The sequence below is a fragment of the Erythranthe guttata genome, chromosome 5 (assembly GCF_056151865.1).
Source record: "Erythranthe guttata isolate IM_541 chromosome 5, IM_541, whole genome shotgun sequence".
Lineage (NCBI taxonomy): Eukaryota > Viridiplantae > Streptophyta > Magnoliopsida > Lamiales > Phrymaceae > Erythranthe > Erythranthe guttata.
This window is the reverse complement of record NC_142537.1, coordinates 18,629,073-18,646,834: the sequence shown is the minus strand read 5'-3', so window position 1 is coordinate 18,646,834 and position 17,762 is coordinate 18,629,073. Positions and strand designations below refer to the sequence as shown.

The following is a 17,762-nucleotide window of genomic DNA, read 5'->3' as shown; positions in this document are numbered from 1 at the left end:
ATGTTGATTAAAGTTAAGGTAAGGTTAAACCTTTTGCTTTTCTCAATTAAATCCAATATAATAATTTTGTAATTAATCCCATTCACTCCAGATAATTGCTTACTCAATGTATTTAAAACGAAATTTATTCAAACTAGAGAGAGAAAATTTTCAAACATTAGGAAATCTGAAAGCTGAAGCATACATCATCAAAATATTCAAATCAAACACTCAGAAAAAACAGAGAAACACTTTCCACACTCATCAAGCAATCTGAACCTCGATCGTCCTCGGCTTCTTCGGCTGCGGCGGCGGCAGCTTCTCCACCGTCACAGTCAGCACGCCGTCCTGACAAACCGCCGCGATCTTATCAGTGTCGGCGTTCTCCGGCAACACGAATTTCCGCATGAATTTCCCGATCCGCCGCTCCATCCTCACGTATTTCGCCCCCTCCTTCTCCTCCTCCCCCCTCTTCCGCTCGCCGCTGATCAGGAGCACGTTTCCGTCCTCCACCTGAACCCTAATGTCGCCGGATTTCAGCCCCGGCATGTCGATCACGAATGCGTACGAGGTCGCGTACTCCTTGATGTCCGCCGGCGTCGCCGCCATTGCCCTGGCGTCGCGGACGTAGGATCTGGTGGGTGCGCCGACCGATTTTCCGCCGTCGGAATCCTCTGGATCTATCATGCTTTGCAGTGCGTGGAGGATCGGCGCGTCGAACCCTAGAAATCTGATATCCATTGTTCTCTTTTGAATTATGAATTCTTCAAATTGTTTTTTGCTTGAATTGTCTAATGAAGATGAGATTTGTTGGGGTTTGAAATTTATAGGGTTGATTGGCGGTGGAGGATTGAAGAAGAAGAAGACTGGAAGTTTCTGGAGGGAAATGGAAGGAGAAGGTAGAATATTCCAGGAGGTTCTGGTAAGTAGTTTTAAAAAGAAAAGGGACTTAAAATAGAAGATTAATATTTATGATGGGCCTAAAATTTAATATTCAATAGTAAAGTTAAATAAATGGACCACGGTTGGCTGGGCTTTTATTATTCGAAGCCCACTATCCTAATACAAAGTAAAGGACCCATAAATAATTAATTTAATATATAATTTAATTTTTATTTTTATTTTCAAACATAATCAATAATCAAAATATGTGATTATTTATTTATAAATAAATGTGTGAAGATGGTGAATTATTATAAATGAATGTGTAAGAATCATATTTATTTATTTTACTATTTTTTCGATGTGGCATTCGTTATATTTTATTTAAGTGAAATTCAAATATTGGGCTAGATGTGCCGGAGCCCAATTTTAAGCCTCTATCCAGGGGTATAAACGAGTCTAGTCGAATCGAATAGATAGTTGTTTTCAAACCTGTTTAAATTGTTATTGAATTTTTTAAATTGTGTTTGAGTTTGGTTTGATAAAGAGTCAAGTTAAATTCAAATGAAGTTTAGTCAACCCAGACACGAATTGGGCTTGAGCTTAATATTGTTTTACTACGTTAACAAACCGAGTTCATTGAGCTTTTAACAAACAATATCGAATTGAGTATCGAATAATTTGGTTTGATTTCCAGTCCAACCTCTATCCAACGTGCTTGTTGTACATTTAATAAAATATATGCGTGGTATAACTTTAAAAAAATATAATAATTTTCTTTTAAAAAGTTACTTGTTTTTATTATTATATTATTTTCCAAAATATAAAAAACAAAATCCTCAAATCACTATTGATATTTCAGTGCCCATAAAAAAATGTCGAAAAAACCCATAGTTTTCTGTGAAATCAATCAGCCCGCAGCCGGTCACAATCTCAGCGCCAATAAGTAAAAGTTCTCGAAAGGGTAACCGACACGTGTCCACCTCCATCTGATCCGCAAAACCCTCGAACAAACTGTGCCTAAATCCACTAACCCTACACACACTGAGTGTGCGCAACCCTTTTTCCACCCTTTTTCAGTTACTCCTCAACTCTGTTTCTTCAATTCTCACCTCCTTCATCCTATTTATATATATATAATTATACAGATCTTTCTTATCTGAAAATGAAACCTAAAATTTGTAATCAGTGATCGGCGCTCAGATTCTCCGGTGATGAAATGCTGGATCTCTTCATTCTCACTCACTTCCGTTCTCTAATCTGTTTGCGCAAACGGAAAAAGAAACTAAATTAATGGTTTTGATTTTGATTTTGTTTTTTTTGCTTAGCTGAATCCATTTGATTACTCCGATGTTCGCCAGATTTTGTGTGTGCGTCTGTGTTTTTCTTATTCTGTATGTATAGATAGATACATATATAGATATATAGATAGATAGATAGATAAATCTGGTACTGTTTGGAGATTTGAGTTTTTTCTAAAAAAAAGAAGAGCTTTAAAACTGGCGAAGATGAGTTTAGCCGCGGCGGAGGAAGATTCAGCGGCTGAAATCCATCTCCCCGCCGACGTAGATTGGGAGATGCTAGACAAATCAAAGTTCTTCTTCCTCGGCGCCGCCCTCTTCTCCGGCGTCTCCGGCGCTCTATACCCAATCGTCGTTCTGAAGACACGTCAGCAGGTGATGTTGAGCAACGACACGTCGTGCCTGAAGATGGCGTCCTCTATTTTCCGTGCCGAGGGTTGCAGAGGATTCTACAGAGGCTTCGGGACTTCGCTAATGGGAACGATTCCGGCACGTGCGCTCTACATGGGTGCCCTAGAAGTCACCAAGAGCAATGTCGGAAATCTCGCCACTGCTCGGTTAGGGTTTTCGGAAGCTTCCGCTTGTGCTGTTGCGAATGCTGCAGCTGGATTGAATGCTGCGATGGCTGCTCAATTGGTGTGGACACCAATCGACGTCGTTAGCCAGCGACTAATGGTTCAAGGAAGCTCCTGCACCGTTGGATTGAAGAAGTACAATGGTGGGATCGATGCTTTTCGGAAAATTGTAAAAGCCGATGGCTTGAAAGGATTGTACAGGGGATTTGGGATTTCGATACTGACTTACGCACCTTCGAATGCGGTTTGGTGGGCTTCTTACTCGGTGGTGCATAGAGTAATTTGGGGCGGCGTTGGTTGTTATTTCTGTAAAAAAAACGGTGGTGGTGGTGGTTATAGGCCGGATGGGAAGGCGGTGATGGGGGTTCAGGCGGTGAGTGCGGTAATGGCGAGCGGAGCTTCTGCGTTAGTGACAATGCCGCTGGATACGATTAAGACGAGGCTGCAGGTTTTGGATGGAGAGGGTGCGCGAGGTGGATCGTTGACGGTTGTGGAGACGGTGAGGAATTTGGTGAAGGAAGGTGGATTGGGTGCTTGTTATAGAGGGCTCGGTCCGAGGTGGGCTTCTATGTCTATGTCTGCAACTACTATGATTACGACTTACGAGTTTCTCAAACGGCTCTCGACTAAGAATCGAGACAGCTTTTCTTTCTGAAGAGGGGTCAAGAAATGGTTTTCTATATTTTTCAACCCCCTGTTTTTTTTTTTTTTTTTTTGTTTGCATAGTTTTATCTTTTAGTATGGCTCCACGCCAGAGTGTATATATTGATGTAAATATGTCTTGAAATGGATGTTAGCTTCTTTGATTATGTACTAGGTTGTCTCTGCTAAAAGTTGTGGGGATTCAATCTTGAAATTAAAGCCCACAACCATCATTTTCAGTTTCATGTCTTTTGGGATGTCGATTTCAATCTTCATTTCGAGATCTTTCGTAGCTTATGAATGGAAACCCTAATATAATCGAAACCCGATCTTAAAACTATGATCTTGGGTGTGATTCTTGAATGTTTTGTCTGAGCGAATATTCATAGGCCCCGTTTGGTTGCCAAGATAAACCATGATTAACTAAATAATTGGACTTAATTTGATGTTTGGTATCCTCAATAAATTGCGGGTCGACCCACCAAAATTATATAATCATGACTTATCTTGCCTTCTAATGAGTTTTTTTTGTTGGATGTTGCAAGCTCCAATAAGATAATTAGGTTTCATTATATCATTTAATCTTAATTTGACTAATCTTATCTTACCAACCAAATAGGGCCATTAAATACATAGATCAGAGATGAAAAGACAAACCTTTAGTATTCAACAAAAGAAGACAAATAAGCAAAGCTTAACCCAAAATCTAAACACAAAAGGTACATTTCAGATTTCGAGTTCCGTTTTAGGAAGACATATTTTACGAAATTGAGAAAGTCGAGAGCATGATTATGCTCCATCGATCAAGTTTCGGTACCGGAAATGAAGCAGTAACAGAAATAGCCAAGGATGAACTGCCGGTTAGGTTAGAGAGCACAACCAATCACGTGACAGTGCTGATCTGTGCGCGCTCGTATGTCCATGGATAGTAACACGAGCCTGTCGTCGGTCCCCGCCAAATGCGAGCAGGCCCCACTTGATTTCGAATCGAGTTGCTGGAAAAAGTCGCCGTCGTTGTTGAAGATGTTAGGGACGTCTTCATCAGAGCCAGATGCGACGGAGATTTGCCAGGTGTCGCTCTCGCATAGGTTGTTGTGATTCGTTTGGATGGATGAAGTAGGATTTTGTTGTTGCATGTTTTTCGTGTTCAAGAAACGTCCACCGGAGCCACGAGCCCTCTTCAATGCATGCCGGTGACGAGACTCGTGGAGATATGGCTACATTATTAATTGAAGATACATTTTTAGGAAAAATATATATGTAATAAGACTAAATTACCCTTTTAATTAATTCCTCTATCAAGTTGCGACGATTAACGTTTGATTTAAAGAGCAATAAAGGCAAATTTGGAAAGAAGAAAAGGTAACTAATGCAACATTGGTATTCTAAGTACCTTTTTAGATTTGGCCAACTTGTTTTGAGCCACGAGTTTGGCTCGAATTTGTCGACGCCTGAGAATGGCATGGTATTGTTTTGCATTTACATAAACGGGGATACCTTCGGTGCAATCGAGAGGAAGCACAATTCTTTGTGGTGCGACACCGATCATTTGAGAATAAACCTGGTAATATTAATTTCCGAAAAATGAATTCAACGAACACTCTCGGCTTATGAATATAAGTACGAAAGTTTCGAAATCGGACAATTATAAAATATTAAGAAAAAATAATGGTTTCGGTACTTACAACGGCATTTGGTTCGTAAGCAGCTCCAGTCCTACCGTAACAAGATCCACCCAAAGGGTAAGAAATGTAACCCTGCAAACAAACATATAAAAAAAATTAAATAAAATAAAAATCGTGCGCCGTTTCGTTCTTATTTTCACATTAAGAAAAATATTTACAGAAGTGTTCACAAACAGCCGATAACTAACCAATGATTGATGATGTTCTGTTTGAACATGATGCCCGGCGAAATCTTGATTTCCGTACAGCAAAAACGGCCTCGTACAATCGAACGAACCTATGTACAATAACTTGTCATCGACTTAGCAAAATAAATTCGTAAGCCTTTACAATACAACAGAGTTTTATTATACTACCAATTTATTACCAGGCCGAAACGTCGAATTTTGCATGTGAAAGTTGTTTTTTGCTGAAGTGGCTGCCTCATGACGAGACTGTCCAGACGAAAGAGTTGACGAGGAATCGTGTTCTTGATACCGAGTCGACTCAGATAACTTCACATGATAATCACCTTCTGCTGTGGTTGCCGTCTCGTTCGAGACACTCTTTGAAAGAGAAAACGCCGGTTCTTTGTTTGTGAACGACATAGGCAAGTGACTGCCAAACAAGGCCTTATACGAATCCGCCGTGTTTCGCCCCGATTCTTTGTCCGAAAACATTTGCATCTTATAAATGTTTTTTTATTTTTTGTCCAACTCGTTTTAGTCAACCCAAGTCGAACGCTATTCTTGATCAAATATTTACCTGGTTTTGCAGAAAAAAAAAAAAGACGAAACGAATCAATTATTTTCTTCTAATACGAAACGAATCGATAACTTCGATTCTTTATACATGTAATGGTAAAATAAACAAATTCATACCCTAAGCAATCACTAACCTGAATTCGACACCCAAATACAAGAAAATGACTAATCAAGGAACAACAAAATTTCTACATAACATGTTCGAAACGGTCGGGGGGCCACGGCCCCCCGGTAAATCAAATATACCATAACATCAAACCTTAACTCAAATAGGTCAATCAAGATCAAATGAAACAACTACAATAAAGATTCTTCTTATTTACAAAAGTTGACAAGGGCAACTAAAAACTCATAAAACATATTATTACCATAAAAATTACTACTTTGCAGAAATTAGAAATATCATATTTCCAATTACAAAAAATAAATAAATCATTACAAAAAATGAAAAGACCATACTAAAAAACCAAAGGAAAAGAGATTACCTAAAGAGATTATAGAGTTGCTTGGATAGATTCAGACAAAAACCCATGTTTGGTTTGTTGGATTGTTATGCTTACAGAAGCTGTAAGTAAAATTATTTCTCAGCTCAAAACTCATCTATAAGAGAAGAAGAAAAACCGGCCAACTTGTTAATTATTCTATTTGTTAACTGGAAAATCATTAATTAATAAATAATTAAATAAAGTGGCTAGCGGCCAAGATTCAGTTACTTCTGGATTCTTGAAAATGGGCAATCTTTAATTGTGGATAATAAAAAAATATAATTAAAATTTAAACCCAGATTTTTAATTATATATACCAACCCATTACCCCTATGATTGTGATAATGCACTATTACTTTGTGACAGGTCAAAAGCAATTTTTTTTTTTAATTTTTAATTTATTTATCAAAGATGTGAAGTGCTCCAATCAGAAAAAAGTTGACCCTTTAGTTATATTATTTTCAAGAATAGTTGACATCAACAGGTGAATTAATCTTCATACAGAATAAAAGATTTATTAATATGATTTTAAGGATAAAAAGAAATAATTAAAATAATTGAAAAAGGCAAAAAGAAGAATACAAAAAATAAATATGTTTAATAAGACCAGCTTTGTCAGCTCTTCAGGAAGAAAGTTATTATACAAAAAGACTTGGACAATGAAATTGACATCATCCATGACATCACTAAGCAAAACAACATGGTTTAAATTTAAATATTTATTTTCATTTTATCCCAAAAAAATACAATTTTTTTTTTCTCTTTTAACTCTACTTTATGTATATGATGACTTGATATATATAAATATCTATATATAAAAAAAAGCATGATAAATATTGGTAAAAGAATTTTAGTTAAATGAGCCATTTCTTTCCACCATGGTATACGGTACGGTTCCAATCAAAACAATACAACTCGGGTTCTGTATCGGTTATTGATAAATACCGTTCAATACCGCGAGATATCGTATCGTATCGTCGTATCACGATACGATACGATATTTACGATACTAGTCGACGATTAAAAAAAACGAAAAGAAAGAAGAAACGCATTCAGCTGCTCTGAAAAATGGATTTGAACAAATTTCTTTAATACCCCAACCTTAATTCACACTTTTCTCTTCAATCTCTTCACCAATCCTTACAATATCATAACCCTAATTCAATTTCTATAGATTCTTGCGATTTTAATTTTGCGATTCATCAAGGCGTTTTTTTACTGAATTTTGCGATTGATAATGATAAAGGCAATCCTTTAAAATTGGCGGATGAGGACGATTTAAGTGACATTAATCTTTAAATTTATGAGTGATCGAATATTTTTACAAATTAGGTATTCGAAATTGAACTTAAGGCCCATTTCGCTAAAGTTTATTTTAAACAGCTGATAAACTGTTACATACTCTTACATCTGGTAAGTTGTTTTAAGAGTTGATAAGTTGTTACGTTTTATTTTTAGAATTATTTTTTTCAAGTATTTAGATAATACTCTTACAAGATATTTTTACTCATTATAAGATCTTAACTAAATAGGCAGTTGGGGTAAATGTACATTTTAAAAAACTTCAACAACTTATATTTTGAATTTTAAAGATCTTTTTAAAAAAATTACCTAACATATTAGAAGAGCTTATAAGCTCTTTAACATCTTATAAGCCTAGACAAACACCACCTTAGATGATGTTATTTAATGAGCAATTATATTTTGTGTCCTATTTTATAATAGGATGTTGAAACTTGAATTTATATCTATTTTGAAATGAGTAATTTAACTTAAAATTTAAAAGTAATAAATTTTATGTGTTTATAATATTTTTTTAATGTAGATATATATATCTATTATCTTTTACTATTTTAATAGTTGGTTAAATATCTTACCTCTGAGGTAAGGTTTTAAATTACCAAAAAAACTCTTCTTCTTTAGGTAATTAGCCACCTCAAGTATGAATTTTTTTACACATCCAACCTTATGATGTTAAAATTCAACCGAATCTTCTAGATTATGTGGAATGTTCTCTAATTTGTACTCGTTTTATGCAAAAATGCAGTTTATAATGCACCACAATCTGATATATACAAGACAAAAAACACACATTATGATCATCTTGTTTCACAATATGGAGCTCGAATGAGATAAAACGGGTACAAATTAGAGAATATTCCACATAATCTACAATATTCCACTAAATTTGACACTGTAGACGTGTAGAAATTGTTGTAATTACCTAAACAAAAGAGGTTTTTTTTTTTTTTTTTTTTTGTAATATGACATTACCTCAAGGGTTGACCGTAATTTACCCTTTATTTTATTTGTTTATACTTTTTTGCCCCAGAAAATAGCAAAATCAGACAGTTTCGTCCTATTCTAATATCCAAGCTCTGTGTTTTCTTGTTTGGTACTCCCTCTGTCCCATATTATATGTCTTTTTTGAGAGTTTTTTTTGTCCCAAATTATTTGTCATTTTAGATTTTCAATAAAGCATTAATTGCATTATTTTCAATTTTACCCTTAATCACTCATAATTAATTAGTTAAGAATCAATTAATGTTGAGGATAATTTAGTAATTTTATCTGTTTTCTTACTATAATCTATGCACATTTATTGATTTTCTTAATATGTGCAAAACAACCCAAAAAGACATTTAAATTGGGACGGAGGGAGTAGTGTGGTAAAGAAAGAGATGGTAAAGAAATGAGAGCAAGAGTCTTCTTCTTCTCCTCAACAGTTCCTTCTCTAACTCTCCAATCCTCTGCTACTCGCTTCCGTACACCCTCGTTCCTTCCCCACCGTCGATTTCACCTCCTCCTTCAACGTACAATCACTCAAAGCACAACTCTCTCCCCCAATTCAACCCCCCGTACTACACTTACTCCATTTGCTTCAATTTCGTCAATGTCTTCCTCTTTCTACCCGGAAAAAGCTCGGGTTCCTCCAGCGATCCAATCGCCTACTCCTCCCATCACTAAGGTCATCATCGCTCTCTACATCTTACCTGATTTTTTATTTTTTTTTTAATAATCTGCGTATCATTTTGGGAGTATGGGTGTGTAATTTCACCTAATTCTGAGCTTGATTGTTGTTTATTTACCCTAATTCTGAGCTTGATTGTTGCTTACTTACCCTAATTCTGAGCTTGATTGTTGCTTATTTACCCTAATTCCGAGCTTGATTGTTGTTTATTTACCCTAATTCTGAGCTTGATTGTTGCTTACTTACCCTAATTCTGAGCTTGATTGTTGCTTATTTACCCTAATTCCGAGCTTGATTGTTGTTTATTTACCCTATTTCTGAGCTTGATTGTTGTTTATTTACCCTAATCCTGAGCTTGATTGTTGTTTATTTACTGCAATTGGGGATTTTGATTTGTTGTTCTACATTAGGGTTCTTTCTTATATGTGAATTTTTATGTAGAAATTTAATTTAATTTTGGATTTTTTATTTTTTATTTTTTTATTTATATATTTATGTATATGGAAAATTTAAAAGTGGATTGTTGCCCACTGTAATTGGTGTTTGTTTAGTTTAAAATTGGATTATGCCAATTGAGAGTAACTGCCGACAAGCTAAGGAACATTTTACATACTCGTACTGCATTAGAGGAAGCTGCCGCGAAGGGCGCAAAGCTTGTTGTGTTGCCCGTGAGTCAACTCATAACAACCTGTTTTCTTGTTTCTCATACTGTAGTGTGTAATAAGACGGTGAATGATATGAGACATTTTCTTTTTACGGGCTTTCTTTCTGTCAGGAAATATGGAATAGTCCATACTCGAATGATAGTTTTCCAGTGTATGCTGAGGATATTGATTCCGGTTTCGATGCATCTCCATCGACAGCAATGTTGTCTGAAGTTGCGCGTCTTCTTAAAATTACGATAATCGGAGGTTCGATTCCGGAAAAAAGTGGCGGGAAATTGTATAACACGTGCTGTGTATTCGGACCCGATGGAAACCTGAAAGCTAAACATCGTAAGGTGATTATTGATTTTCTTGATAAGTCTTGCTTTTGTCGAATATCCAATCGAAATATTCACTGAAAAAAAAAATTGAAATCGGGATTTTATAGCTTGACAACAGAATTTCAATATTTCATACATAAAATGTAGCGTTTTTTGTTGACGGTTTTTACAAGTATGATTGCATGGGTAATATAATTTTTCTGTGATTATGTGGCAACCGGTACTTATTTGTAAATACACTTGATAATAACAGATACATCTTTTTGATATCGATATTCCTGGGAAGATTACGTTCAAGGAATCGAAGACTCTTACAGCTGGAGAAACTCCCACTACAGTAGACACAGGTATGCGATTCATTAGATCGATTTAATATTTTAATTGGAAATGTGTGCGATTTTGGCATCAGAAAAAAGAGTTTCGTACCTCAAGATATTATCTTTATAACATCTTTATAAATACACGATGAAAAAGTTAACTGAAAATGGGTATTTAGTCCTGCAATGTGTCGTATGTGCTCAGTATTTAATCGAAAGGAACGGATAAAGAATGGATTTTTTTTTTCCTTTTTTCTGGATATATTTTTTATTTAATTTTTTTTTCTGTGTAAAATTGTGCATCAACATATTTTTGTACTTAATTGTCTCGTCAAAGTGTTGATTATAGTGTATGTCATCTTTTTTTGATAACGAATGATATTTGTTTCGTGCAGAGGTTGGTCGAATTGGAATAGGTATCTGCTACGACATTCGATTTCAAGAACTGGCTATGCTTTATGCAGCAAGAGGTTCGTCCGCTACTAAAATATCGTTATTTATTTATTTCTGTGTACCCAAGAAGTTATATCTATCTTCTAAATATAATTGCGTGATCATTTTCTACACATTAATGATTTCATGCAACAAGGACAAAAGATTCAGCTCACTGGCTTTTGATATTAATTCTTATTTCACGATTTTTTGGGGGGTAAAAATGTCATTTTTGTAGGTGCTCAATTGATTTGCTATCCTGGAGCATTCAACATGACTACAGGACCTCTGCACTGGGAATTACTACAACGGGCACGGTAATTTTTTGATTAAATTACGAGACGTAATCTTTTCTGAATTTTATCTAATTTTATAATCTAATACTCTTCACACTTATCTGCAGGGCTGTGGACAATCAGGTATCTTCGATTATTTCATCTTCCCTTTTGATTTAATGGCTGTCAATCTCTGATTGTTTTGAATCTATTTCCGATGTTGGTTTGGTAAAACGGAATTTAAAGAAAATATATATATTTCTTTTTAAAATTCTCAAGATGGTATCCCTTGCAATTTTTTTTTTCTTTTTTTCTGACAATAATTTTGACAGTTATACGTAGCAACTTGTTCGCCTGCTCGAGATGCTGATGCTGGATATGTTGCTTGGGGTCATTCTACACTCGTCGGCCCTGTAAGTCAATGCATTAACAAAAAAAAATATTCACAAAAACAAAATGATATATTAAAATAAACTTAAATATAAAAAAAGTAGTAAAAACTAAATTCGTTTTTTTTTTTCCGACAGTTTGGAGAAGTGCTGGCCACAACCGAACATGACGAGGCAATAATCATATCAGAAATTGATTATTCGCAGATTGAACTTAGGAGGTGAAAAAACTAACGACATAATCCCCTTTTCTTCTTTTTGAATCTGAATTTCGTGTATGTATATATATATTTATGTTTGTTTGTTACTTACTACGTACAGAACAAACCTTCCATTAGAGAAGCAAAGACGAGGCGATCTTTACCAGCTGGTAGATGTCCAAAGATTGAACTCCGAATAAATAATAATGCATTCGAAAGAACCTCTATTAATAATCGAGTTCAACGAATCGAATCCAGGGATATAATTGTCTTTTTCCCTCTTGGTTTTCCGATTTTGAATTTCTATAAATTCTTTGTTTCTTCGGCAGCAGAGCCAAATATTCAGTGTCTCTTAAATGGTTGATGAAAAAAACCGAGCAATGAGTAATAATGACACCGCACGTGACAAATGACAGTACAACCATGAAAGTGAAAGCTGTGATGCACGTGCACCATATGAGTGGCAGACCACTGATTTAAAAACGTGCCCAAACCACGAGTTCATGGGTTTTCCTCTTTTCCGTACTAAAAGTTTTTCTTACGGAATTTATGATCTTGCTTAAACAATAAATATGATTAGCTTTCCATTAATTATTAAGGAACATTGGGGGGCCAATACCTAATTTTCACCAATGTATATCAATTGAGAGCTCGTTTGGTTAAACTTATTTTAAACATCTCATAAATTCTTATATCTGATAAGCTTGTAAACATCTTAGAAACTTTTTTATCAGTTTATAAATTTAGCAAAACACTCTATATAGCAAAAATAGCTTTTTGTTACTACAAGATAATGCATTTCCTAATTAATATTTATAGAAAATGTTTGATCTCCTGTTTCAATTTTTTTTTTTTTTGGTAACGAAGAAATCCGTAGAGCCAACCTATTTGAATATCTTAAATACGCAGGGAAGTTAGTGAATAAGTTGGTAAGAGCATGTGCAACCGCCTATTTTAAAACAATTGAATGATTCATAGATGAATTATCCAAACAATTGAAATATAATAATACATGCGAATACTTAAAAAATAAATGTGACACTACCTACATATGATTCTTGATTGAGGAAGAAACAAAGAAGATACAATTTTTTAGTATTGGATTGTGTCATCCAATTAATGAAATATATGTTGTTTATGACAATATTTTGAGCTATTAGCACAAATTCCCTTGTGTTATTTCGAATGTGCGAAAAAACCCTCCTGGTGTAGAATACGCACATAACCTCATAAGTTGTGTTTTATTTTGCACATCGCGCCCAGGGCCGGTCCGGCATATTCGGGGGCCCTGGGCGAGAATAAAATTTGTATAACTAATAATACGGGAATTCAAGAGCAACGCCCCCGATTTTTTTTTTTTAAAACAAATGTTAGAGAAATATGTAATAAATTTTTGTTTGACTAAATAAAATATTAAAATTTTATGTCTACTTTAATACTAAATTTAAAAATAATAACAGAAGATCTTTTTTTAAATAAAAGAATATGTTTTTTTTAATAATAAAACAATAAATTTTTATATATAAAAAATATATATAATATATAAAATTGGGCCCCTCTAGCCATTGGGCCCTGGGCGTGGGCCCTGCTCGCCCCACCCCAGGGCCGGCCCTGATCGCGCCCCATATCAAATTTAGTTGTTGCTTAGATGAAAAGACGAAATCTCCCTTGTATTGTTTAATACTATTTTAATTTTGAAAAAAAAAATATTATCTCCACATAAGAAGAAAACCCAGAAAAATAAGAAATATAAATCAAATTAATATATATAGTTTTAATTTAAAAGGTATTTGGATTTTTTCACGTCAAAAAATATGTTCGCGAGTATAGCGCGTGAATGGCTTTCGAGAACATTATTGACCTTAACTAAATTTTATAGGGGGTTTTTTGCTAATATTTTTTAACATATGGTTTTTTTTTATAGAATTAGAGATTACACAAGGATAGTAAGTGCTAAAATCCCCCAATATTTTATGTACAAATTGCAAAAGAAAATATAAGAAAAATGACAATTAGAGCATTAATCGTACAATGTGAAGTGTTTTCTTGTATAAAGAAAAGCCATCATCAAAACATATAATCGAGTAAAATAAAATCTTGATTACACAAATCTTTATATCATTAACTAATTAACAATTAAGGTCAATAATATAATATTATAATCCAATCACCACCCACAACAATTAAATAGTGACCTAAATTACACATTAAATTGTTTGACGTTTAAAATTTCCCAATTATTGATTTCCAAAAGTCATTAGACTTTTAGAATTATTAGGTTATTACAAGTATTGGTACATTTAAACACAAGTGATTATGTAATTGCTTCCCACTAAACTCCCACTTTCACAAATAAATAAATCCCAATAAAATAAATATGTACTAGTGTACAATAATAACTATCTACACTTTAATTTCCACGTTATATGTACTTTTTTTTTTCAAATGAAAATAATAATTTTGATTTTGCTGATTTATGCATAATAATAAGGGTTAATGGCACTTTGCCCCCAAACTATTGCGCATTTTGCACGTTACCCCGGACTAAAAAAATTGCACATAGCCTCCTGAACTCGTTATTGTTTAGCATATTGCCACACATTGCAAATTTTAAGGCCAATTTGATCGGAAGTCGTAACACGTGAGTTCAATGTGAGAATTTTAAGGGCTAAATGGTCATTTCAATACTAAAACACATATGCCTTTCTCACTGCACATAACCCTAGGAAAAATGACCATTAAGCCCTTAAAATTCTCTCATGGAACTCACCTGTTGCGACTTCCGCCCAAATTGACCTGAAAATGTACAATTTATGGCAACGTGCTGCAAAATAACGAGTTCAGGAAGCCATGTGCAATTTTTTTTAGTCCAGGGGATAACGTGCAAAATGCATAATAATTTGGGGGCTAAGTGTCATTAACCCTAATAATAATACTACAGTACTGATTTAGCAAAGTTTGGCATTAGCTTAAATTAGACCCCTCCAAACACGCCCTAATCTCCAACCCCTTTATATATTCCCCCTCTCTCTCTCTACATTCAAAATCTCAAGCCTTCTCCAACTTTCTCTCTCCTACAGAACTTCTCTCTCTCTCTCTCTCTCTCTCTCTCTCTCTCTCTCTCTCTCTCTCTCTCTCCTAAACGCCATTGCTCAATCCGTACAATGTATTGCAGAGCAAAACCATCCAGAGAGGAGAATCACAAACCTAAAAAATGCCACCGGAATACGCCGTCGTTTTCCTCCACACTCCTCGACGAAATCTACCGCTCAATCGACGGCGGCGGAAATGCTGAAAAAGCCGGCGCAGAAATAAATCCTGGCTCCCACAGAGAAAAACCAGCCACTGGTTTAAGGTCCAACAATGGCGGCAGAAGAAGCAGCACCGGAAATCACCACGAACAAACAGCAGCAGCGAGATTTTCAAGGGGTTGTTTGGCTCGAAACAACGACAAAGATCTCTCATTTGACTCCACAGCAAAATCCGAGGTTTCCAATCGTCCGTACAGCACAAACCCTAATTGTAAACCTAATCCCCAATTCATGGAAGAAGATAGCCATCATTTGACCAAGTCAAAATCGAGGGCACTGAAAGTATACACCAAATTGAAGAAAATGAAGCAGCCGATTTCACCCGGGAAGAGGCTAACGAATTTCATCAACTCACTCTTCACCAATTTGAATTCTAATAATAAAAAAACCAAAAAACAAGATCCGAAGCAGCAGTCTTCAAAGGTGACGTCATCGTCTACGCCGTCGTCGTCGACTACTTCTCCTTCGTCGCGGTTGAGCAAGCATTCATCATCAATTATGAGAAATAATGAAATTGGGATTAATCAACCGACGGTCAGATTTCATCCCGTTGGTCGTCCCGTTTCGGAGGATCAAGATTCGCCGTGTCGGCCCAAGAGTATCGTATACGATAATGATCGAAAATTATACGGAAGGCCACCTTTGCCGCCAAATGCATTGGCTAGAAATCGGAATATTAATCAAAGGAGGAGTGATTTTTCCATGTTCGAAGAAATTGACGACGAAGATGGAGTTAGTGATTCGAGTTCCGATTTATTCGAGCTGGATCATTTGGTTTTGTTTGGGAATACTAATATTTTTTGTCAAGAACTTCCGGTTTATGAAACTACTTATTTTGACAATAATCGTGCTGTTGCTGCTGGTTTGTTTTGTAATTAGCCAAACAAGGAATAGGAATATTTGAAGATTTGTTTTGTTTTTTCTTTAATAATTTGTGACATTTTTATTCATTAAAGTTTGTATTTTTTTTTCTTCCACATATTGGAAGGACCTGATTGGAATTAACATTTTTTTTTTCGAATCGAAAATGAAGAACTAATTCCAATTCCGTTCTAGAATGTTGGAAATATCGAAAATTGGAATAAATTCTTTTTTTTTTCCAAAATTGAAAATTTTGGAATAGTATGGGTGGAATTCAAAGTTTTCAAAAGTTAAGCCATTTATAGTATAAAATATATAATAATATTGATATTCTAAATGTAATTTTTTGAAAAAATAATTCAAACTTTTGGAAATTAAAATCGAAACGGAAATCGGAAATCAGAATCTAATATGTTCGCCAATTTCATTCCCTAAAAAATTGAAAAGAAGAATGAATTTTAGAATTTGGAATGAAAATATTTAGATTAGAATCGACGAAATTAAGAAATTATGTTCCAATTTCCGCCCCTACAATGAAAAAAAAAAAAAGGAAATGCAAATTTAAATACTTGAGCATGTTTCATATATATATATATATAATTAATTAATTAATTAAAAGTACGTGTGAACTTAGAAGCATGCATGTTACTAAAGAAGTACTAAATTATTTTAAAGAAATAATAACTAAAAAAAGGATATTTGAAGTCGCATGATGAAATGATTAGCAAAAAGGAATCTATGTATTATTAACGTACAATAGTTTGTTGTGTTTAAGAATATTTATTTATGAAGGTTCTTCCTGCCTTCAGATTAATAATTACTTTAATTTTTAATCAATAAATTAATAATAGATTAGTTGGAAGCTCCATTAATTAATATTAATATATTTTAATATTCCACATCAATAATGCACAATTGTATATATAGCTTAATTATGATGAAGAATTAGAATAAAACCCCCATAATTATAATTTTTTTTTTCGAAAAACCCTAATTATAAAATTTTGAACCTTCTAATTTTTTATTCCTTTAATCATAACTTATTGACTGTAAAAATAATATTTATTCAACACTAAAATAAAATTTCATGATTTTTTTCACAAAATAAATATAGAAATTTTATTGGGAAAATTGCACATTTCCCCTAAAAAAATCTATTTTTTGCACTTCACCCCTCAAATTTTTAAAAAGTGAATGTTCCCTTCAAAATGTTATTCTTGTTGCACATTGCCCCCATGTCAAAATTTTGATGGATTATTCATATTAATTGAGTATTTTTGTTGCACATAGCCCCTTTATCTGTTGTTTTTGTTGCACGTTACCCCTTAAAAACATTATTTTTTTGTATATTTGCCCTTTAGATTTTTTTTTTGCACAATGCCCACCAAAATAATATTTTGAAGGGTGATTATCTTGCTTTTGAACTTTTAGGGGGAAAAGTGCAAAAATAAAAAAATTGTAGGGGGTTAAGTGCATTTTGTCCTTATTTTTTTGGTATTATTACTGTGTAATATTGGAGATAAGGACTGTTCAGTAAAATTCAACTTTGATCATAAAAGATTTGGGGCCCACTTCGGAAAAACCATTGGGCTTTTTCATTATTGCAGGAAATTTTACCCCACTATTTAACCCATTTTTACTGAATTATTAATATTTACGGGCTTAATTCCACATTGCACCTTCAAGATATACAATTTTTGTAATTTGCACTCTCGAAAATAATTTATGG

At 34.4% G+C, this 17,762-nt stretch overlaps 5 protein-coding genes across 5 annotated transcripts; 3 read left to right on the top strand and 2 right to left on the bottom strand.

Moving 5' to 3' along the window:
• Positions 1 to 99: 99 nt before the first annotated feature.
• LOC105967266 (17.3 kDa class II heat shock protein) lies at positions 100 to 898 on the bottom strand. The gene has a single exon (XM_012991869.2). It carries the CDS (start codon positions 718 to 720, stop codon positions 244 to 246), a length of 477 nt encoding a protein of 158 aa, XP_012847323.1. The 5' UTR covers positions 721 to 898; the 3' UTR covers positions 100 to 243.
• A 2-nt stretch (positions 899 to 900) lies between these two features.
• LOC105967210 (uncharacterized) lies at positions 901 to 3,546 on the top strand. Its single transcript, XM_012991805.2, has one exon. The coding sequence runs from the start codon at positions 2,370 to 2,372 to the stop codon at positions 3,390 to 3,392; it is 1,023 nt and encodes a 340-aa protein (XP_012847259.1). The 5' UTR covers positions 901 to 2,369; the 3' UTR covers positions 3,393 to 3,546.
• A 477-nt stretch (positions 3,547 to 4,023) lies between these two features.
• On the bottom strand, positions 4,024 to 6,622 carry LOC105967034 (nuclear transcription factor Y subunit A-3). The gene is made up of 6 exons (XM_088818185.1): positions 6,293 to 6,622; positions 5,432 to 5,808; positions 5,253 to 5,341; positions 5,065 to 5,136; positions 4,773 to 4,940; positions 4,024 to 4,596 (listed from the first exon to the last, which is right to left on the bottom strand). Exons 2-6 carry the CDS (start codon positions 5,727 to 5,729, stop codon positions 4,246 to 4,248), a joined length of 978 nt encoding a protein of 325 aa, XP_088674311.1. The 5' UTR covers positions 5,730 to 5,808; positions 6,293 to 6,622; the 3' UTR covers positions 4,024 to 4,245.
• Positions 6,623 to 8,936: 2,314 nt separating this feature from the next.
• LOC105967193 (omega-amidase, chloroplastic) lies at positions 8,937 to 12,529 on the top strand. Its single transcript, XM_012991784.2, has 10 exons — positions 8,937 to 9,260; positions 9,815 to 9,931; positions 10,039 to 10,263; positions 10,502 to 10,595; positions 10,961 to 11,035; positions 11,236 to 11,314; positions 11,401 to 11,416; positions 11,605 to 11,685; positions 11,800 to 11,882; positions 11,983 to 12,529. The coding sequence occupies exons 1-10, from the start codon at positions 8,985 to 8,987 to the stop codon at positions 12,059 to 12,061; spliced, it is 1,125 nt and encodes a 374-aa protein (XP_012847238.1). The 5' UTR covers positions 8,937 to 8,984; the 3' UTR covers positions 12,062 to 12,529.
• Positions 12,530 to 14,923: 2,394 nt separating this feature from the next.
• LOC105967033 (protein BIG GRAIN 1-like A) lies at positions 14,924 to 16,165 on the top strand. The gene has a single exon (XM_088818289.1). The coding sequence runs from the start codon at positions 15,026 to 15,028 to the stop codon at positions 16,049 to 16,051; it is 1,026 nt and encodes a 341-aa protein (XP_088674415.1). The 5' UTR covers positions 14,924 to 15,025; the 3' UTR covers positions 16,052 to 16,165.
• Positions 16,166 to 17,762: the final 1,597 nt, after the last annotated feature.

Bases quoted from the DNA above. Each gene is read 5' to 3' on its own strand.
- LOC105967266 (XM_012991869.2), bottom strand. From the start codon at position 720: ATGGATATCAGATTTCTAGGGTTCGACGCGCCGATCCTCCACGCACTG.
- LOC105967210 (XM_012991805.2), top strand. From the start codon at position 2,370: ATGAGTTTAGCCGCGGCGGAGGAAGATTCAGCGGCTGAAATCCATCTC.
- LOC105967034 (XM_088818185.1), bottom strand. From the start codon at position 5,729: ATGCAAATGTTTTCGGACAAAGAATCGGGGCGAAACACGGCGGATTCG. The intron at 5,342-5,431 runs GTAATAAATTGG...TATTGTACATAG, and splicing joins AAATTCGACGTTTCGGCCTG to GTTCGTTCGATTGTACGAGG. The intron at 4,597-4,772 runs GTACTTAGAATA...TTAATAATGTAG, and splicing joins AGTTGGCCAAATCTAAAAAG to CCATATCTCCACGAGTCTCG.
- LOC105967193 (XM_012991784.2), top strand. From the start codon at position 8,985: ATGAGAGCAAGAGTCTTCTTCTTCTCCTCAACAGTTCCTTCTCTAACT. The intron at 9,261-9,814 runs GTCATCATCGCT...GTGTTTGTTTAG, and splicing joins CTACTCCTCCCATCACTAAG to TTTAAAATTGGATTATGCCA. The intron at 10,264-10,501 runs GTGATTATTGAT...TGATAATAACAG, and splicing joins TGAAAGCTAAACATCGTAAG to ATACATCTTTTTGATATCGA.
- LOC105967033 (XM_088818289.1), top strand. From the start codon at position 15,026: ATGTATTGCAGAGCAAAACCATCCAGAGAGGAGAATCACAAACCTAAA.